The 23,769-nt window shown below is 34.7% G+C and overlaps 1 protein-coding gene across 1 annotated transcript; it reads right to left on the bottom strand.

Moving 5' to 3' along the window:
- Positions 1-6,410: 6,410 nt before the first annotated feature.
- Positions 6,411-21,653, bottom strand: lolal (lola like). Its single transcript, XM_014438872.3, has 3 exons — positions 21,525-21,653; positions 21,184-21,375; positions 6,411-6,660 (listed from the first exon to the last, which is right to left on the bottom strand). The coding sequence occupies exons 2-3, from the start codon at positions 21,367-21,369 to the stop codon at positions 6,472-6,474; spliced, it is 375 nt and encodes a 124-aa protein (XP_014294358.1). The 5' UTR covers positions 21,370-21,375; positions 21,525-21,653; the 3' UTR covers positions 6,411-6,471.
- Positions 21,654-23,769: the final 2,116 nt, after the last annotated feature.

Raw genomic sequence — 23,769 nt, 5'->3', positions numbered from 1 at the left:
AGAAATGCAAGGAGCAAGGCATTGGAAGAAGTTTGTGCCGAATCGAATTTAATTTACCATATCTTTAAAGAAGAAGTGAAAAGTTGATTTGGTGGGTTATTTTATTCATTCTTAATTTAAATCCCTATGGAAGAAAGTAAAGGAGAGCTTGAAAAAAGTGCTTAAAGGGGGCAGGTGGGTCCCGGAAGAAGATGTCTTCCAGAAGTTTGGAGAGACGAGAAATCCCTGGCAATCTAATAGGCAGTATGCTGGAGAACTTCTAGCCCGATTTAATTGAATAACGAAGAAACCGTGAGCATGGAGACGATACAGGGAAGGATGGTTTTCCTTGATACAATTTTGAAAGTACAGTTGGTCAAGAAGACTAGAAAAAGAGAAGGCTTACTCAGACAGCGCACATTCGTGGAATGTACGCAAGAGATGTTAGATGTCAGCACTAAGGAGGAATCCCGAATGGAAGAACCAGGATGGACAAAGATAACGTACAATTGGCTAAGGATCACTGCCGCTGTGAAGAAAAAGAGAGTAGAAGGATAACGGTAGGGGAAAATGCTGAACAGGGACAGGCGATCAGTGCAAGCAACACCCAGAACCAACAGCCGGCGAGAGGAAGGCAAGAGTCATAGATGCGGCGAAGTTGGGCACCTAGTGGCCCAGTGTCCCCGAACCGGTGTTTCGAGTACGGAAACAATGGACACATAGCTAGACAATGTCCCTATTTGTGCCGTAGGCAGGGATCGGGCCAGATGAAACCGATGTAAGTTAACGCCCAGATTTTGAGACGGAAAAGAGAACCCCACAGAGGTGAACCGCGCAAGCGAGTCCACAGAAACTTCGGAGGCCTCAGAGACGGAAGAAGAAAGGGGCTCCAGACGGAGACAGAGAAGTAGAAAGAATGTGTGAAACCAGACCGAGGATGAAGGAAGGTCCGGAGTTGAGATGTGTAGCAACAGAAGGGCGACCAAATGTTGGGGAGCAACAACGTGAGGAAAGGGAATGGCGGTCTGCTTATCATTCAATTAAAAGGAGGGATGCCTCGTAGACAATGGGAGCTCTAACACCATCGCGAACCAGGAAGTACTGGAGGGCCTGGCATGTCAATGTCACTTAGTTACCTCGAGTGGACCCTGTAGCGTAGGAGGGGAAGCAAAGATTGGGCTGTGTAGGTGGGTAGATAAAGGGGATAGTTTGATAGTCCATGTGGTAGAGAAGATGCCTCGAGAATACCAAATGATTATAGGGTCCAATTTGTTGAGAAAGGTAGGAGCAAGAACACAGAATTCCGAAGATAATTGGAATATTAGGGTCGTAGAGAAAATATTTAGCTGCCAACAGATTGTAGAAGGTACCGAAGTACAATTAGGGGCAATTATAAAAGGCAGAGGACTGGCGGGAAAGAATCCTAATTTAGTGTGATGATATAATCTTCAAAGAAGGAGAGGTTCACGGAGTAACGGGCAAAACTTTAAATGAAGTTCCCTTGAAGCAGAATGGATAACCTGAGGAGACAGGGGATAATTGTAGACAGTACGTCACCCTAAAACAGTCTACTGTGGGCAGCCAGGAAGTAAAGCGCACCAGGTGAGAGTGAAGAAAAATACAAAGAGATAGTATATTATAAGAAGGTAAACGAGAATATGGTCGATGAAAAATACCCCATACCAAGATTCAATGATATCCTCGATAGGCTGGGTGGAGCAACAATTTTTAGTACTTTGGATCTAAAGGGGGGATATCATCAGATCAGGATGTATCCAAGAGACCAGCACAAAACCGCGTTTACTTTTGAGAGGGGCCACTATAAATTCACTCGGATGCCCTTTAGTCTGAAAAACGCCTATCATCTTCCAAAGACTTATGAACGAGACGAATCGGTGTGTCAGATATACATGGACAACCTACTAGCTTTCAGCAAAACAGAGAACGAACATGAGCAACATTTAAAATGTGTTATAACGGATAAAAGAAATTTGGGTTGAAACTGTCCAGAGTCTACACTGAGTCAAGCAGAAATTAATTTTTTGGGATACACAATTTCCAAAGGAGTAAGACCAGATTCTAATAAAGTAGGTGCTTTACAGCGTGTGCCTGTACCAAGTGACATGAAAGGGATCAGACGGCTTTTAGGTGCGCTTAACTACAACCGCCGGTTTGTGCCGGAAATGGTAGAACATGTTCTGCTCGATAACCTTCCGAAGAAAGGTAGAAAACTGATTTTGACCCCGGCCATGGAACAGAATATTTGCAAAAGCAAAGAGCACTTACAGATGGAACCAAACCCTTGCGGTTCTTTATTTTCAAGAACAATTTACAATCACTACGGACGACAGTGAGAACGCCCTGGGAGCAGTATTGTCGCAAGAAGATGCGGAGGTGAACGCCTTATAGCATACGCTTGCAGGCGCATTACGGAAGTGGAGATCCTGAGGGATGCGTCTGACCCTAGAAAGATCCACCATCAATACGTGGGAAATGCCGTAGTTTGGAATAAAATACACAGACTATGGCGAACTGAGCAGATTGGGGTGGACCAGTCCTTCATTCGATGCATGATAATGGTAGACTCTCCAAGACATGGAACGGCAAAAGGAAGTGACGATCGTTTACCGCTAAGGTTAAACCACACCTAGGACTCAATGAAACCCTCCAAGCATTATATGTAGATACTTCTGGTGGGGAATGAAGCATAGGATTTAAGAGACCACTGGTAAATCGGTATTGGAGCGATCATTTATCATCAGTAAGCTCCAACAGAGGTAAGGAGCCTCAGAGATATGGAGAGAGTCCATTTAGAACACAACTCAGTCATAATAGAAAGCATTTAAAAAAAAGAGAGAGAGAGAGAGAGAGAACTACATACTGAACAACTCAAGTTTCCCTTGCTGGAAGATCAGTAAAAATCTGGAGTATTCTCATCTATACAAATGTGAAAGTTTTTTTTTCTTCTTTTCCTTGCATTTCTGTAAGAGTTAGTGTTGCTACTGTAAGAGTTAGTGCATAATTCTGGTGTATATAGTTGTCACAATTAGGACATGTATACAATTAACAGTAATAAAGTCCTATTTTACTTGGTTGAATAAAAATAGCTTGCATTTAACATATGTGTGTTAAATTTCTACTAACCATTATTTACAAACAAGTTGATAATAACTTTATGTTGAGAGAAAAAATAAAATCTGTAAACAGACCACACTGTAAAATAACTGTTAATACCAAGAACAAAGGCTTTTTAATTCTTTATATTGGAATTTTTCTTACTTCATAGGGTATACATATTAACCACTAATTCATCAAAATCTAATCAGATATAATTTTTTTTAATTAGTTATTTTTTAAAGAATATTATCTCACCTACAGCCTCATGTCCAAATTAAGAGGTGGAAACATTTTCAAAGAAAGAATTGTTTAGACTATTTCAAGAAATGAATACTTTTAAATTTAAATATAAACTACATAAGGTTATTACTGGAATAATGATAAATTAAGCCTTTCTTCACATGTAGGTTTCTAATTACAGAATTATGCTCAAACATCTTGTGAAAAGTTCATACTGGAAAGCAGGGGTCAGAAATCAATTCAGCAATCTTAACAAAACCAACACAGCACGCACACGCACTAAAGCCACTTTGACTATGCCAGCTCCTCAAAATCATATAGGTACATTTAAGAATGGATACATAGTTAACTAGATTTTTAGATGAACTATCTTTAAGCCATATCATGCCAATTGTAGGATAAAACAGACAAGGATGATGGTGGGTAAAAATTTGAGATTGTCACTAGTTATGGGCCTAGTTCACGTCCTTTGGAAATTTTCAACTACTAATCTAACAATAAGAAGGGAGAGGATAATTTAGTTAAATAATGAAGCATATAATGAACTTTAATACTCTTTTATTAACAGAACCATTTTTCTCTTTTCTATCATTAATTTTTCGTGAACAACATCTACTACCACAATCATTACAGTGTATACAAAAGACAGTATTATACAGCAGAAAGGTAGCTCTAAAAAAATAACAGTATGAATGACTTTCTCATTATTCTTTATGATAAAAAAATGATAAACTTCATTTTGTAACTCAGTTAATACAGATCTGATTAATCATACTGAAATACTCGAAAAGTGAAGAGATCTTACAATAAAAAAAACATTTACAAAAAAAGATTTTTCCAGAGCAATTTATACTCAATGACTGTGAACTACCTATAACTTCTGCACCTAATAAAGCTTTTCATCAATTAATGAAACCCAATAGGTACAATGAATTATTATAAATCCTACATGCTTTAGCTCTATGCCCCCACTCTTTAAACCTTACCTTTTAATAATTGAAACAGATGATCATACAATAACTATGATCCGCACATACAAACATAAGTGAACTTGATATTACTACTTTAAACATGCCAAATAATAATCAGCCTGTTTATAATTTTATTTTCAAAATAGTGTTGGTTTTTTTCAATTAGTTTATTTTAAGAATTTTTCGAATATAAAAAGTTGTAATAAGTGGTATTTTCTAAAGGTATATCCCAAATCAATTGTATTGCTTTCTATGAAATATTAACATTTTTATCAAAACAAAATTTTAGGAAATGATAAAATTTCTAATAATTAAAAAGGTTTTATATTATGAAAATAGTTTTAATCTAAGCTAAGTTATACACACCTGTCAACCAAATATTAATTAATGAATGTGATAAATTGAATGTGAGAGAATAAAAAATCTAAATTATTTCCTAAAAAAGGGACATGCATTGGGACATACTTGCAAACTTTGGTATACACAAATAAATACTAGAAATGAATCTTCACCATAAAACCTGTGTTATCGTCATCAAGATACAACAAGAGCTAATTAAAATTCAAAAAGATCGATCAAGTTCATACTAATCAGAAAATTACATTAACTCATAAAATATTTAAACAGCTAAAGAAAATTTTGACTGTAAGACTTAAAGAAAAGAAAATTTACTTGAGTAGTGTGCTCATGTGTATTTTTTAAAGAAATTTATAAAACCTAGGTTTCATAAGTTAAATATACAAAAAAAAAATTCAAAATAGGAATGTTGTTAGTACAACAATATTTTTGAAAAAAAAACCTTGCTTAAGCTGATTTCATTCATAAAACTATCATAATTATAAAATAAATTTTTAAAATAAAATTTTTTTCAATAGGTACATGTGTTGATACAAGAGTAAATAAATTACCGGACAAAATTAGCACATCACATTCAAGTTATGCAATAAACACCTACCTAGAAATCTTTTTGAACTAGGGCATAAAGGGTACAATTTTTATATACATTTCAATGTTTTGATAAAAACTATTTTTTTTTTTTTTTTAAAAATTAGAAAAACTAGTTTCAAACTTTATCAATTTTAACAGAGACAAAATTAATGTATATTAAAAGTAACTCTTTTGTACTATCCTGGTTAAGGATCACAACAAAGCTATCTGAACATTTTCTGCATTTTTTGAACAACCAATAACAAGATAGAAGAATAGAGTGGCAATAGACGCTTTAATATCTTTAAAACATGTGGCTCAATGACTGTGGTATGTAACAGAGGCTACTTCAGGAGGCTGAATCTTACTAACAAAGATGGTGATGAACAATTATACTTATTCCATATAATCCCTTTTATTTTACATGTATTTCTTCCTTACCTCATTACTTATTATAACTTTGAAGGACTATGCTTTATTAAAATTATTTTTCTAGGAAGGCTTTTACTAGTGGTTTCTGTGTAAAATATAAACATTACATAACAAATAATTGGATATTGTAGGTAAAGATATTGTAACATACTTCAAGATTTTCTTTCTTACCTTAAAAATTCTGGTATATAAAAAGTCACCATTGAAATTATAGATGGTAAAAATGATTACATATCCCTTATGGTCCTTATGAAAGTTTTCTTAATATTATAAGTGAAAATATTTATTTTAGTGTTTTAAATAGTTGTTCGACTAAACTAAATTTAATTACAAGAGAATCATAGGAATTTGCATCTAAACTTGTTTACAAAGGAATGTATGAATCAGTGACAAGAAGTCTAGAAATTGAAAGTTACCACATACTTTAATGAGGTTGGAAGAAGTTACGGACAACAGGGATAAGGTTGTCCAAGGGTTACTTACTAGGGCATTCTATAACTAAATTTAGATTAAGAATGCAAAAATTTTGTCTGGTGTTTATGTACACTTCAATTACACATTTCAACTGAATATTATTACAGATTACATTATTTATAATAACTATATAATTAACAAACGATTTAATTTAACTAAATAGTGTAGTAAGCTAACACACATACACACTCACACACTCATACACACACCAACTATACAAATTACAAATCAAACTTATCAACAGTTTTCTGATATAACTTTTAAACAGGGTGTTTTTAATAATTAACTTTTATTGGATAATATACAGATTGAATTTAATAATTTCAAAGTCTCACATATCTCTCTTAATTGGTGCTTCAGCTAAACCTTTCACTTTCAGCCGATCTGCTGTTTTCAAAAAGGTGGATAACTGGTCTTGAGAAACATTAACTTCTCCAGCATACATAAATTCAAGTATAGCCTGAAGATGGTCAAAAGGGACATCTTTAAGAATAATGATAGGATGTTTAGAAGGATTTTCCTAAAACAGAGTAAAATAAGAAATATTGGATTAAAATTGAACAAAATTAAAATTAAAATTAAATATTTACTTTAGTAGGTAACTTTAAACAAGTACATAGAATAAAACTTCTATTTGTAACTAAACATTGACTTAAGAAACATAAAACCATAAATTAAAAAAAGTAATACATTATAATATTTCTTAATTTGAAGTAAATAGAATGAACTATTGACAATTCATTTATAACGTAGAAGTTTTTGTGATAGATTGGCTAAGAATTTGATATTCACATTATTGGTTTTCAAATGAATTAGTTATAATTGTGTTTTTAAAGTAATAATCATACCGATCATGTATTAGAATTACTGTTTCTTTTAAAAACAACTTTTTTTTACAAATATTAAGTAGAGACTGGATTTTTGTACACTAAAAAATAAAAAATATGCAAAATCTTGCAGTTAAAACCAAAAATAAGGAAAATTTTTAATAAAAAACCTAGATCCATCAAAAATTAACTTTATTATTAATATAATAAAATTAATACATCAAAGCTCACCTTTTTCCAAACCGTTTGTTTGTTAGTTAAAAGTAAACTAGGTGAATACCTACTGACTATTAAAAAGTAAGACTGAAAATTGAAATGGAAATTCCCACTAAGCACTACAAATTCAGACAGAATAATGAACGGCTGAAGGTAGAGTGGGAATTAAAGTTGAAAATGGAAACGATCAACATGTTAAGAGAAGAAACTCAATTCAATATTATTAGTCAGCATCATATCAAGATCCAGACACTGCTATCTATGGGCAAAGCTGGAACTCAAGAAAACAAATTTGAAAAACTGAAACTACAGAAGAGGTGAGCACAGAATTTCAGAGTGCTAGAATTTCTGTTGAGGGTTGGTTGAATTTAAAGCTATCGTAAAAAAGAAAGTCACACCATTTAAAATCAAGTGAATAGACAGCTGATTTGAATTTGAAGCCAAAACTCTAACACAACTGGTCAAGTGTGAGCAAACTAATGGGGGGGGGAGGGGAGGGGAGGTAACTCAAGACAAAATTAGGTTGAACCCAAATCAGCTTTGAATGAAGCAAATTAGCTTTGAGATATCAGAGAACATCAATGTATAAGTTTTCAGTAACAGCCTGGGACAAATTATTAGTGAACAATGCATTAAGAATCAGAAAAAAAAAAAACCAATCAGTGCTGTCTTGGTATTAGACCTCTATATTCTAGGTATTTTCACCCTTGTAGTATAGGAGGCCTGATACATAAAATACAGCTCATAAAACATACATCTGAAAAAAATTTTAAAAATTAGCTTTCTCTTATCCATTCCTTACAATCCAAAATCCTAAATGCTCCCTACTTTGTCACAAATAAAATCATACACAAAGACCTGAATGTTCCATTTGTAACCAATCTAGCCCAAACCAGATATCAATCCTTCCATTACAAACTCCCTAACCACTCAAATCCATTAGTTTCTAATCTTGCTTCCTCTTTTATTCCGGATAATCCTCCGAGGCGTCTGAAAAGAAGATGGTCTCAAGACCTTATATTGTAAAAATGTTTTTAGAGTGCTACCAATGGGTAGTTTCTCTACATGCTTGTACCACCATACCATTATGATTTCCTCAAATTTACTTGATGTATTTATGTACAGTTGTAAATATCAATAAATAAATTTTTTTTTTTAAATTAGCTTCTGTCAAAGTTGGCACAGATATGCATTTCAGGTGTTCTAAAACTCTTACAAATTAGCTAATTAATTTAATTAAATAATGAACAAAAATCGAAGATTCTTTTCAGATTTATGTTTTCAAAATTAATTGTTATCAGGTTAGCAAAATTGTTTAACTAATGACTACACCCAACACATACTCTTTCCAAGAGACTGAAGAACATGGTTACTTAGACATGCAATACATAATTTTGGCACTGTATAAACTCATTCATAAACTCTGGCTGCTGGCTCCCTAGTAGTTAATTGTCAGTCCCAAGCCCAGATAAAGGAGGAGGGTTGGTTCTGTGGCTTTACTACCCACCAACCAGAAAAAATAGACAAGTTCAGAAAACACACAGCCTCGGGTATACGGACAGTCACACAAGGTATTTGACCCCAGCATGGAAAATATGGACTTAATATTGCTTCTTGAAATGCTAGAGGATTAAACAAATCAGGTTCAAGCAAGCTGCTCTACAGGAGATACGATGGAGAAATATGACAACGATAGAATTAGAAAATTATCTGCTTACTAACAATGGAGGCGATGCAAATGTATGTGGGACAAGCTTCATGATAAGAAAATCTATTAAGCACACTATAATACAGTATAAGCTGATCAGTGAAATAATTTGTACAGTGCGACTTAGAGGAAGGTTTTTCAAAATCACGATTATGTACATACATGCCCCTACAGAAGGTAAGAGATAGGTAAAGGAGTGGCATCAGACCTATTATAAGCAGAGAAAATAAACACTCTAATGATAATGGCCATCGCATAATTAACTTTGTAATGGAAAAGGGACTGGTAATTAGTAGCACTAAATTCCCACATAAAGAGACATGGATAGAAAGTGCAAGTGATGTACTAGGGAAGAAAGAACCAGCTCCCAGAAACGAATGGTTTGACGAAGAATGTAGGATAGCTCTGGAAGAAAAAAAATAAGGCGAGGTTAAACATGCTAAAAAGAAAGACCAGAGGAAGTGTACGGGATAAGAATTTATGACAAGGAAGAGAGAAACCAGAAAACTATGTAGGCAGAAGAAGAGAGCACAAGAAAAGGAAAACCTTAAAAAGTTGCAAGAATCCTGGGAGAAAAAAAGAATCCAGAAAGTTTCATAAGGGTGTAAAAGAAATAAAAAAAGGATTCCAAGCCAACACTGGATTATGTAATGGGAAAGAAGGTGAGCTGATTGGGGAAATTATGTCAATTATTGAAAGGAGGAGCCAGTATTTTAGTGAATTGCTAAACACAAGAGCCACCGAGAAAAGATTTGAAGAAAGCTTCAATCTAGAAGAACTCCTGGGTAAGGTGCAGGACGGTGCAGAAGAAGTGGAAGCTTTTGAGAAGGAAGAAATTATGGACATTATTAAATTATAGAAGAACCATAAGTCGCCACTTCTTGATATGATAACTCCAAAGATGATGAAATACGGTGGTAGTGATTTGTGGGAAGCAATTTATGATTTGATTTGGGAGATATGGACAAAAGAAAAAATGCCAGATGATTGGACAAGAGCAGCAATATGTCCTATATACAAGAAAGGAGACAAGCTGACATGTGATAATTATAGAGGCATTGCTCTACTAAGCACAACCTATAAAATACTGGCAGTGCTTCTACAGAAAAGTGTGTCCAATTTCACATCACAAAAATATTATAGGAGAATATCAGGGAGGGTTCCGGCCCGGTAGATTGACAGTTGACCAGATATTCACCCTGAGGCAGGCAATGGAAAAGTGCTATGAGTATAACATAGACCCGCATCTGCTATTTGTGGATTTTAAATAAGCTTATGACAGTGTGGACAGAAAGGAACTTTTAAAAGCCTTGGTAAAGGTAGGCATACCGAAAAAACTAGTCAGGCTAGTAAAAATGACACTAATGAACACTACATGCCACGTTAAGCTTGGAAATTCGCTGTCCCAGGAATTTTCTGTGGAGAATAGCTTAAGGCAGGGGGATCCTCTGGCTTCTCTTCTATTTAATATAGCATTAGAAGTAGCTATTCGTTCAATCAGAACTAATCCAGGAGGGACCATTTACAATGGATCGTCTCAACATTGATATAGTCATTGCCGCAAGAACCCAAGCAGCATTAAAAGGAACATTGCAGGAATTTGAAGAAGCAGCATATGAATTGGGATTTAAGGTGAATGAAGACAAGACGGTGTACATGAAAAAGGATAGGATAAAGAAGAGAATAAGTGACGTTCAGCGACCACAGTCTCAGTTCTGTAAACCAGTTTGAGTACCTGAGAAGTCTGGTAACAGATGATAACAAAGTAGAGAGTTAAAGAGAGGCAAGGATAGCAGCAGGAAATAAATGTTATTTCTCACTGCAGAAAATACTGAATTTTAGAGCTCTCTATAAAAGTATGAGAGTGGTCATTTACAAAAACATCGTAAGGCCAATAGTGATCTATGAGGGAGAAACATGGCTCTTGACAAGAAAAGCAGAACAGATCCTCAACTCCTGGGAGAGAAAGGTATTGAGAAGGATATGGGGAGGAGTCTCGGATAATGGAGTTTGGAGAAGAAGAAGGAATGAGGAACTGATAAATCTGTACGGGGAACCCAGCATCGTGGCGTTAATTAAAACAGCAAGAATAAAAAGGTTAGGACATGTTAAGAGGATGCCCGATGAAAGGATACCTGAAAAGATGGTTTATGGCAAACCAGATGGAAAATGGAAAAGAGGACGTCCCCAGATCAGATAGGTTTACCATGGAGATGGGGGAACTAAGTCATTTCCTAAAAGAAGGTGATCGATCAACTTGTAGGTCGAATAGAAGCGAAGAAAGCCAAAAACCTGCTCGACAGTAAGGATGCTGAGGCACTAAGGGCAGCAGTCGTCTGTAGGGTGAAAAGAAGTATCCTCAAATCAAATTCAAGCGGCCAAGAGGACTGCAAGTGTCTCGGGTGCGGAAGGACTGGACACCTTGCGGCACAATGCCAGCACACCAGATGCGGGAATGAGGGGCACATAGCTAAATAGTGCTCATACATGTACGAAAGGGATGTGGACCAGGGCGAACCAATGGAAATCAATGCCCAACAAATATGGAGAAGCAACTGGAGGTTGAGTAGATCATCAGGGGAATCCACGGAAGACTTGGGAACGTCAGAGACAGAAATAGGAAAAACAGGAGCCAGGGAACCGAGGTAGTCAAGGAGACAGGAGAATGGAAACAAGGGAAGAGGCGGATGGAGGTGAAGAACGGGAGAGAGAAAGACACGAGACATTTGAAGGGGATGTTGGCAGAGAGGCGACCTCACACTGCTAAATTATAACGTGAGGGAGAAGAGAAGTGGTCTGCCTATAATAGAGATAGCAGGAGTGAGATGCCTGGTGGGCACTGGCAGTTCCAACACCATCATGTGCCAAGAAACCCTAGAAACGGTGTGTAGATAGGGTTGACACAGTGGGGATTTAGTAGGGGAAACTTGGCAGTACATATTGTAGGAAGTATGCGCAGGAAATAAAAAGTGATTGTGGGGCGTGTGACCTGCTAGGGAAAGTGGGAGCTTGTGTTAAGAATATCAAGGGAAAATGGAGAATCAAGTTGGGAGGTAAAATGTACAAATGTCATTTTCAGCAGAACGTGGGCGCTCGGGTTGGAGCAATCAATCAGGCCAAGGACTGGAGACTAAGTCTTAAGAGGAATATGAAGATATCTTTTTTACAGAAGGGAACATCCTCGGGACGACGGTCCATGAGATCTTACTAAAACAAGACAAAGTGACTTACATGAAAGAGAGGAGATACCCTAGCAGAGAGCAGGCGCTACGTCACCACATCCAGGATTAGCTTCTAAGTTTTAAACACCAGGGAATAATTATGGACAGTACTTCCCCATACAAAAGTCCGTTGTGGGGAGTGAAGAAGAAGAGTGCACCTGGAGAAACTACCGAAAAGTACAGGGTAATGATTGATTACAGGAAGCTGAACAAGAATACCGCAGATGAGAAGTATCCGATCCCCAGATTTGAAGACATTTTGGACAGGCTGAGCAGGACAACGGTATTCAGCACATTGGACTTGAAGGCTGGATATCATCAAATTATAATGCACCCTAAGGATCAACATAACACATTTGAGAGGGGCCACTACGAATTTACACAAATGCCGTTTGGACTCAAAAATGCTCCTATAACCTTCCAGCGCCTAATGGACGAATTTTTAAGGGGAATTGACGAATCCAGATGTCAGATCTATATTGATTATCTACTCGTGTTCAGTAAGAACGAAGACAAGCAAGTGAAGCATTTACACAGCGTATTCCAGAGAATCAGGAAATTTGGGCTCAAACTATCGGGGAGAAAAATAATTGTTGGGAAAGGAACAAATATATTTTTTGGGACACACCATTTCCAGGGAAGGAGTTAAACCCAACACAGACAAAGTTGCAGCTATAAGGAGGATGGCAGTGCCTAGGGATGTGAAGGGAGTGGAGAGGTTGCTGGGAATTTTGAATTATTACCGGAGATTTGTACCAGAAATGGCTGAGTATCTCGTTCCACTCAACAACCTACTCAAGAAAGGCAGGAAGGTAATCATCACTCCGATGGTGGAAGACAATATTAGGCGGTGCATGGAGAAGCTGCAACAGGAGCCGGTGCTTGCTTTCCCAGACTTCACCCAGCAATTCACTATCACTACAGATGCGAGTGAGTACACCAGTAGGCGCCTGACAGAAACGGAGACCAGATACAGTGTGCTGGAATGAGAGCTCTTGGGAATAGTGTGGGCTGTTGACCACTTTAGACCCTATGTGTTTGGCAGAAGCTTTAGGGTACACACTGACCACAGGCATCTGCAATGGGTGGGGAAAGTTGAAGGAGTCTTCGGCTAGAATTACTTGTTGGAAGGAGCTCCTCACACAGTTTAACATGGACATAGTATATAAACCAGGAAAGGAAAATGTGGTAGCAGATTGGTTGTCCCGAGCAATTACAGTAAATGCAATAGAAGAGGAGGCCGGAGAATCGTCCAGGAAATTCCTGAGGGAGTGGACACCCAGTGAAGAAGAACAGAATGTAGCAGAGGAAGAAAATAGGAGGAATCTAACGAGAGCTCGGAGGAAGGAAGACCAGTAGATATGGAGGAACTTGAGGACATCATCAATGACAAGAGGCGACAGATTGTATGGAAGACAAGAACCACTCAAAGTTGAGTGTAGCAAGTATGGGAGAAGCAAAATCACGACGATCTGGTCACAGCCAGGTGTGAGAGACGACCAGATTTGCAGAGTGTTGAAGCATGCTTCAGGGACCAGAGAAACTCATCACCTTTATGTGGGCAATGCCATTGTCTAGGAGATCAAGCGGCTATGACACAGCCAACAAATAGGGATGGATAGCACATTCATCCAAGGTTTGCAAGCAGATGTTGGAAACCCTTCAGGAAGACGAACGGCAAAAAGAGGTGACCATCGCATATCACCAGGGAAAGACAAATCACCGCAGAATCCCGGAGACCCTGCAAGCGTTAGAGAGAAAGTACTTTTGGTGGGGGATGAAGAAGAAAATCACGGAGGTTATAGGAAATTGTGAAGTTTGTCTACTCACGAAACATGACCGAAACCCACCAAAAGGGAGGCAACAGGAAACACCTACTGCAAATGCACTACTCAACGATCTGCAGATCGATACATTCACATGGAGAGGATTTAAATGGATCTCTTCAGTAAGGTAGCAATGGCCCACCAGGTGCAGGACAAGTCATCGGAAGCAGTGTTGGCAGCTCTCCGATTGTGGTTCCAATTCTATGGAGTTCTAGACGTAACATGGCATCTCAACACTCAGGATTGTTGGTAAACTGGTGGGGGAGAGTTATGGCATGAGTCAGCTGTAACTTCGATGTCAGCTGACTGAGCCGATCAGCTGATTGTATGATAAATATACAGGAGCGCTGAGATGAATAACGTAGTGTGTTTCAGTTGCAATCGGGAGTGTTATTACTTGTTCCTTTTCTGGAGGTTTCGAACCTCTTAACACTTAACTCATACCTACCAACACAATGTAAATATTTAAGTTGGTATACAGCTAAACCTCTATAACTCATTTTTTTCTTCAAATCTTCATTTTATTGTAGTGTTTGCGCTCATCAATACCTCAATAAGTCAAATATTTCAAAACAGGATATCCAGTAATGAAGCAAAAAAAAAGAAATTTAAGGGGCTTTCCATTAATTTACTGCATCAAATTTAAAACAAAATGGTTTTAGTTACCTTAAGATAAAATGAACTATCCCAACTTTTAAAAGAATTTGAGTAATCATAAAGGTTGTGTTCCTGTTAGATAACGAAAAATTGTTACCTATCTTCTAACACTAAGGATTTAACTCAAAGCTGAAAATAAAACCAGCGAGAAAATACAGTGCAGAAATAATAACTTTAAGTTTAACTGTAATGCTACAATCCATGAATGGTAAGAGAATTAGTACTTTGTAAGGAAGTACAGTGAAGTCTCACTTATACGAAACTCACTTGTACGAAACATTCAGTTATGCGAAGAATTTCTCAATCCCCTGCAAAAACCCCTGAATTATGTGTATGTAATTATCCATTTATACGAAACTTAGTTATACGAAACATTCAGTTGTACGAAGGAAAGTTTGGACCTGCTTTATGTACATATTAGTAAATTTTATTCAGTTCTATGAATTTTTGTTCCTTCCGTGGCAAGAAAATGGACGAAAAATACCGTGAAAAACTAAACAACTTTTTTCCGTGAATAACATCCGGTCCCAATGACTCTTTATGTTTATATTCTACTCCCTAATGTATAATAATAAGCTCAGACGATTCCGATTCAGATGACGAAGATCCTTTCCCCCTTCCATTTTTGCAGAAGCTCTTGAAGCATTTGAAGTTGTAAAACGTTTTATATATGCGAAAGAGATTAGCGAGAAGGAATCTAACACCTTAACAAAATGCGAAAGAATGATGTATTCAGCCAAAAGCAACATGAAACAAACAAACATGACACAATTTTTTTGTCAAAAATTAAAAAATTCGGATTAAAAATAAATTAAATTTTTATATAATAATTAATTTTTTTTTTCAAGATCACGCTAATCTGCCAGATTTTTCCTCTATAAAGGGTATCCACTTTATAGAGACAGGGTGTGGCCCAGAAGGGATCCTGAACTCACAGCGACAGTAACAGAATAAATATTATTTGCCACAGCAGATTCGAACCTAGTTTCCAGGAGTAAATAGCACGGCGAACATCAAGTGTAAATTAATAAAATTCACATATAGGAATAAATTTCACAAATAACAAATATGTATTTTCTTTTCTAGTCATTCATAAAGATTATAATGCCATATAAACATGAAAACTTATTTTAAGCCTAAAACTTCCCTCCTTAGTTAAATTGTCCTATCTGCAAATTTGCAATTTTTTTTTCTCCAAATATCTGATGGTTGTGACGTTTTCCATATATTTTAATAACTTAAAATATCTTATCAGCTTATAACAGAGTGTAATTATTACTTAAATATTTGAAATTTAAGTTACAAAAGGCTCTAAGACTAAAAAAAGATAAAAAAAACTTCACATTTTCTAAATGGTCCAAATTAGGACAATACAACATAGGAGGGCACAAAAACCACAGATGAAGGGATTGATTAATTCAAATATAAACAAAACAAAAATAATAAGATGAATTTTGCTATAATTTGTTAAATTAATGTAAAAATGCTGTAAATGATTAAACTATAGTTTATTTTCAAATAATTGGAAATAAGAACAAAAATAAACAAATAAGTACAATTTTTCCTTTCTGCTTTAGTACCTACAATGAACTTATTTTTCTAAACACTTAAAATTCTGATTAGAAGCTTAAAACATTAAGACTAGAAAATTAATGAAAAATTGTTAAATTTATTTTTTGTCTAGGTCGATTACAAATCCTCATTCTTGAAAATAATAAACTAAGATGACAAAACGTTAGCTAAGTGCATGGTTAGTAAATTTTCCTCACCATTTCTCTTTGGTAGGTATATAATTATCTATATTTAAAGGTTTGAGAATAATTTTAATTTTTTTATAATTTGATTCGATGTTTGAGAATAAAATCGAGGGAGGATCAATTTTTAAATAAGAGAGTGTCAAGAAAAATACATTTGCATATGTATAAGCAAAAGTGAATGAGATTTGATAAAAATGATACTGGACCATTTATACACTAATCCCCAACATTCCTCCAACTATGGGCCATATAGGACAATCCATTTGCAAAATATAGGTGTCCCAAGGAAAAATTTGTTTATACAGAGTAGTGAATAGTATTTGGATATGGAACCATCTCCCCTGCTCAATCCATCAAAATTTCATCTCATTCGAATTAATGGTAGTAGGTAGTTAATAATATTCTTGTTATATAGATTTGACTTAAGACAGATACAGAACCAAATTTAGTACATACTTCAATAAACAATTTTAACATGCAAATAATGATATTAAAACCATTTCTGGCCTTCTGACATTTAATTAGCTAACACCCCCTTTGCTGGTCTATATTGCCTGGCCTATAAATCAAGTGGAATAGGCAAAGCTCTCCCACTCATTGGAGATAAGAAGGATTTCCTTGAAGTCCAGAAAAAAACCTGAAGGGGTTATTCAGTTTGGGCAACTTTGGGCTAACCTTCAATAATAAGGACCTGGATCTAGAGGAAAGGGACAGAGAGGAGAGGACCTTCGACCACAATCAATCACTTTATGCTTCGCCAGATAGATGGTTTATGACTAGCTTTAGGAAGACTAAGAGAGATTTCATCAACAGGTATCTCAGCCAGGATAGTTTTGAGTGGATATATATCAACAAAGAAATAACCATCAGTAATCAACTATCTCTACTGGCCAATAAGGTGGAAGAAGACTGCCGGGAAAGTGAAATATGTATGATGTATTTATGGTTGACAGTAGATTAATATAATATGGTCGGGGTAGAATAGAGGAGGGTGATCATGGGTGATGGGGTCATGGGATCATGGGGGAGGAGGTGTAGTCAGGAGTGAAGAATACTAATAAGTGATTATTATTCTGTTGTACCAACATTTCGGGATGAATTTTATCTTCTTCAGGGCCAAGTACAAACAAGATAAAAAACATGTTAGAATAAAAATAAAAATCTTAAACATAAAGGTAACTCACTATCCAAGAGAAAAAGAAAAAAAATTAGAAAATAACATAAATATAGTGCCTTCAAAAAAGTAAATCACTTAACAAGAAATAAAACCATTATAAAAAGAGAAATATGATGACAGATAGTATGAAAAATATAAAATATGAAAATCAGACTAGTACATAAATATACATAATGAAAAATTAAAATAGAAATCATGAGAAATGTCAGAAAGAAAACGATACAAAAGATGTAATAAAAAGATTGAATAAATAATGAATTGGCTTGAATTGAATATGTATAAAAGGAAAATAACACAAATTAAAAAATAAAATGTAAAGTTATACAAGCCAAAAAGGGCAACAAAACTAATAATAATATTATCAATATAGTATATATAAAGTATACTTAGTATAGTATCAAACAATTTAAATTAATTTTTCTTTATTTACAATTAAAATTAATTCAATTTATAATTCAGAAATTAACTTTAATTTGCCCTTTGATACTATATTAACTTATGTTCACCATATTATCATTAACTCATCTTTATCCACATTATTGCTAGTTTTATTTGCCCCTTACGAGTTATATAATTTTATGTTTTGTGTTATTTTACTTACATATTTTCAAAATTTTCATTATATCATTTTCTTATTCAGTTTTCTCATAATTTTAATTTAATTAAATGTTAGAAAGCCAGAAATGGATTCGATCTCTTAATTTTCATATTAAAATTGTATATTGAAGTATGCACTAAATTTGTATTTGTGCTTTATGAGGAGGTCTTTAAGAACCTTAAAATTTTCGGACTTTTTCAGTTTCAAACTAATAACTCCCGAATGTGAATTTCTTAAATAACTATTATTGAAGCACCTAAAATTCTCTGTTTTCTTATTTCATTTCATTGCTTTAATAATTAACCTTTGAAACCAAGCAGGAAAAAAAATAAATTCAACAGCTATTCCACAATTTTTACATTCCGAGGTACATATAATCCAAAAATTAGTAAAATAAAATCTGACTATGAGTTCTTCTGAGTCCAAGGGGATCTTTTTTTTTTTTTTTTTTTATAGATTTGCACCAGTCACAGGTAACTCCAGGATGGTCTTTTAAGATTGACAGTACCATTTGTAATTGTGTTTCAAAAAGGCTGTTGATAAGAAATTATATACATATATATCTTGACCATTCATGAAGATACAGAATAAATATAAGTGTTATAAAATTGTTATAGTAAAATAAAAAAAAAAAAAACTCAATAGGTTTGTTCCAAGGACCTGTTTGACAGCCAGCAAGCTGTCAGTACCGTTTTGGTGTTCCATGGAGGCCAGCACCATTTCTCTGACTGTTTGCAAATTTGTTCCAAGAAACCAAATAAAAAGCTCGGAACCGTTTGCAAACTGTCAAAATAGTGCCTGCCTTAAAAAGGAACTTTAGAAAACCGGACATGTGCACACATTTAATTTTTTCCCTATTTGAGTTGGGGGAAGGCTCAGGAAAAATTCACAACAAAGAAATTTTTGAATTTCCAGAAGTTTTCAAGGAAGGTTTTTGGCTATTGTCTCTTTCTGAAGAATAATAAAGAAATATTACTGATCCTGACTTTTTATTCATTAAAAATTTAAAAAAATGTAGGGACTATTTCAGTAAAGTAGGTAAAAAAAAAATTGTTTTATGAAAAAGGAAATAATTTTCATTTATATTGTCGTCTGAAATTTTCAATTAACAAATTTTCCTACTAAGTAAAACAAAGTTCCTAAGAAACAGTCTCAGTCTAAGAAAAAGGATAACCTAAAAAACGAGTTATGTTTCGTATTCATAACTTAGCAGCCTGAGAAAAGGGGGGAAAAGCATTCTAAGTGGCTATCCAATCCCGAACTGGGCAAAGCTTGATCTTAGTTACACTTTGGCGGTACCAGGTTCTGGACTGCCTCTTGGAACACAGCTAATACAAATAATTTACATACAATAACAATAAACTATAGTGTAATCAGTCCAAATGTTTTTTCACATTCATTTAACAAATTATGCCAGAATATAGTTTCATGTCATTACTTCTTTTTTTGTTTATATTCTAATTAATCAATCCTTCCATCTATCAGATATTTCTGCCCACCTCAGTTAAATTATCCCAATTAATTTTGATCATGTAGAAAATATGATATTAACTATAACAACTAAAACAAAAACAAATGCAATAATAACTAAAAAATGTGATAATAACAATGAAAATTTATTTCAATTGATTGAATGGTGCTGCAATAATTTTTACGTTTGGAAGACAAACAATTGTCAATTTTAAATATAATAATTATTACTTAATTGAAATTATTAAATTAAATTATATTGCATAATTTTCTTATTTTATTATGTGGGACTAATTTTGTCAGCACAGTTAGCAGAATAATAGAATTTTGGGGTTTTGTATGGTTGATTTAAAAGCTCATAGCCAAGGAATTTTATGTTTTCCTCGATCAAAATTTTGATTGATACTTCAATATTTCTTGATGTTGATCTGTTTGCAGTCCAGCAATTCAAATTTTCTTTTTAACTTTTAGTTTAATGTCATAATTCATTCATTCTTCTTTATATTTTATCCTGTTTAAAATAACCCTTAAAAATGACTAGTCGGTTCATCCAGTATAGTATGTAGAGTAACATTGGATAATTAATAAATGAACAGAATATTAAAGATTATTAGTACAAATATAGTTGACCACACATGAATTTAAGGTGATGGTTGGGGTGTAGTCAGAAATAACACCCTAAAGAAATACATACCGTTAAATGTGTACAAACGTTATGGGATAACTTGTAGCCTGTCATCAGGGCTAAGAAATCACAATATGAGAATAAAAATTAAGAGAATACAGAAAAAAAACAAAAAAAGATAAAAGAATAAAAATTTGAAACAGTAAATAACGTGGTTTTTAAAGATAAGAAGTTAGGAAGCAGAAGTGCGTTCAAAGATTATAGGGCGAACAAAATATACAGCATCAAATAAAAAGGAATCGATAAAAGAAGAAAGTTAAAGGCGAGAAGAATAACAGGTGAGAAATAGCAAAAAGGAAAACAGAGAAATAAAAAAATATATATATGTATATAAAAGATCAATGCTAGATGTACCAAGACGAAGACCTGAGGCAGTGACCTAATCCACAAATATCCACTAACCAAAACTAAAATAACCTGGATGGAATCCACAAGAACATGAGTGAATCCCACCACTAATAAGAAGGTTGATATCAGATACTGTGATAAGGAAGACAACTGTAAGAAAAACAGAAATTACAGTATTAAGACAGCAAAAGGTCAAACCTTAAAGATCAATACAAGTAGCAAAAGCAGAATAACTTAGTATAGAATGAATTATTAAGAACTACATTTAAAAAAACCTTAAAAGGTTAATTCTCCTGTTTTACTTTTTAAAAAATTATCTAACTGGGTTCAATGACATTTGAGGAACTTAATAATGCTTAAGAGCAGTTTGGGCCTCAAATTATTTAAATACAAAATTAATGTTACTTGACAAGAAGAGGTTTATAGTGCTACAGAAGTCTCAACTTAATATTGTAACACCTCACAACTGTCAACATCTAGGTTATGTTGTTTAAACTATACACATTTATAAACATAATTACAATTACATAGTATTAACAAACCAATAAGTTACCTCTAATAAGCTCTTGAAGTAGGGTGAACAAGCCGACAATACCATTTTATGGGCTTTGCAAGTCTGCCCATCACAAGCAAGGGTTACATCTGTAAAACTCTTCTCATCACGAAGGTGTCTAAAAGAGCTAACCATGTTAGATTGGAAATCGTTCCACTTTAAGAAAAACTGTTGCTGGTCCGACATTTCGACCTAAAAGAAAACACAAATTCCAAAAATCTCAGGAAAAATAAAATGGGCGACTGATATCACCACTAATTACTAGAAAAATATGCATCGCCGAGAAACACAACACACGCATCAAATTAGATATTGCATGAAAACAATCCGGGTATACTCACTAAACTAAACTAAATATCACAGATAAGTATTTCAATACAAAAAAAAACAAAAAAAAAAAAACTGGATCAAAACAAGTCTTGAGGCACCAAATCTTAACAACAGTCAGCACATAGCAATGGCGTCTTTTGTTTAGCTGTTTAAAACTTAATTCAACTGTTAAAATAATTCAATATTATTCTTAGATTCTTTATTCTATAAGAACATGATAATTATCAGGATTTTTCATTATAATTTATAAAAGTAATCTTTGAAAAAATAAATAAACAAGAAAAATTGTAGAAACTAACAGAAAAACGTAATTTAGTAGGCTCAGTCAAAGTCGGTATATTATGAACGATAAGCCCAGCCGGTTTGTTAATGTTTGTGTAGCAATTAAAAAAGTTACTTTTTTCTGTTTTGTTGAATTAGTTAAATTATTCATTCCAGATCTCATTAATATTTAATTATTTTCAAAATAACAGCCGGACAAACTGAAATTTTGATATTTATATTCACATATTCATCCTTTTTCCTACATTTTTGGGGATGGTAACAACATTGAATAAAATGTTTTTTTATTTTCTAACTTCTTTATTGTTTCAATATGTACAATTTTCAATACAAAAAGAATATATATATATACTTATTTACATTGCATCTTGATTTGCCTATGGCATTATAAGACTTGTTTACAACATGCACTGAAGGCGGGTTTACATAGGTGGCATGATAGCCGGGGGGCTATCAAAGAATGGGAATTCCGGCTGGTGGTGGTGGTGTTGTGACTTCTAGCTGTAGAGCTCGAAGTCTTTCCCTCGGCGAGGACGTCTACTAAGGGGACTGTGCTTTGCCACTTCCCATGTCTTGTGGGAGGGGCGATTTCCCTGAAGATTGAATAAAATGGCCCCAGGGACTTACTAATATAGAGGGGGTGGACCCATCGCTGATGCATAGTGAAATAAAACATACAGCGAAAGCTGTGGACTTGGTCTCGGCTCCAACCCTCTTCGGAATCTTGGATAAAGAAAGAGCGGATCAAGCAGCCAACTTGACTAGAAAGGAGAAAACATCATGAATAACTGCAATAAAAGGTGTCATATTCAATCCTGTAAATGAAAGCTCAGGAGGGGTGTGTAGACATAAATGGATGGACGGCCGGAATCGGCTTCGGGGCTTTATTAGAGCTACTCGGTGGTGATAGGAGTGAATTTGAAGTTTGAGCCATTCCCTTTCCATACATTCAAAGTCGAGGGTTATTAGTCCTATAATTTTCCTAAAAACAAAATCATAGTGATTACAAGTTTAATTTTATCGCTGAATAACATAATTTATGTAAATAATTTGAGAATCAAATTCATATATTTTTTGTAGAATTAATTAAAGAGCCCAACATGGTATTAGAAATAAGTTTAGCCTCTTCGATAGTTAACAAGAAATAAACATACGTATGGACTATACATTATAAACCTATTAAAATTAAATAGTGAAGTTGTCTCACTGCAGAATAAAAACATAGAAGCAGCGTTCCACGATGTCTAGCGAGGAGCTACATAGATCTGCTGAAGATATTACCGTTAGTCTTATAGGTAATCTTGAATTCCTCCGTTCTTTAATCGTCAACCGTTTACAGTTGCATTGCTTAGAGCTGGACTTCATAAGCAGGCTTTTACGTAGCAGTTCGTATTGGTTTCACATTCAAACTCAGTACCACCTAATAGTTCTACGAAATTCGAACTATCCCTAATTGCAAAAACATGCATTTTAATCTGCAATAACTATACTAAATGCAATAACTACACTAATAAACATTGAAAAACAAACATTAAATGAAGAGTTTTCTTAATTCATCATAAACTGTTTTTTTAAAATTTAAACAGTTGGTGTTTTAGGTTACAGCCCTAGGCCCGGATCTAATGGGCCTAGTAGGTAAATCCGTGCTTGGGTGGTGGACATAGTTAAAGTCTTAGGAGATTCGTGAAGAACCAAAGACAGAAGAAGGGGTGAAGGTCTTGTTTTTGTTTAAGTTTTGCAGACGGCTGGTCTTACTTTAAATATCACATGTAAAAATTGAAGGGCACTAAACAATGTTTCATGTTAATTCACAACAAGAATGTTTAGTTTTGTTCTATATTCTATAGTTCTTAAACTATAATATTTAAGAACTATAGATTACTCGATCGTCATTGTAGCAAATTTGAAAAAAAAAATTTTTACTGGAAGATGTTGATTGACCGTGTGGAAAGATGAAAGGAATATGGTCCGGGT

This window comes from Halyomorpha halys, unplaced genomic scaffold (assembly GCF_000696795.3).
Source record: "Halyomorpha halys isolate HHAL.00 unplaced genomic scaffold, Hhal_1.1 Scaffold69.1, whole genome shotgun sequence".
Classification (NCBI taxonomy): Eukaryota; Metazoa; Arthropoda; class Insecta; order Hemiptera; family Pentatomidae; genus Halyomorpha; species Halyomorpha halys.
The sequence above is the reverse complement of the archived record's forward strand: the minus strand, read 5'-3'. Positions and strand labels throughout refer to the sequence as shown.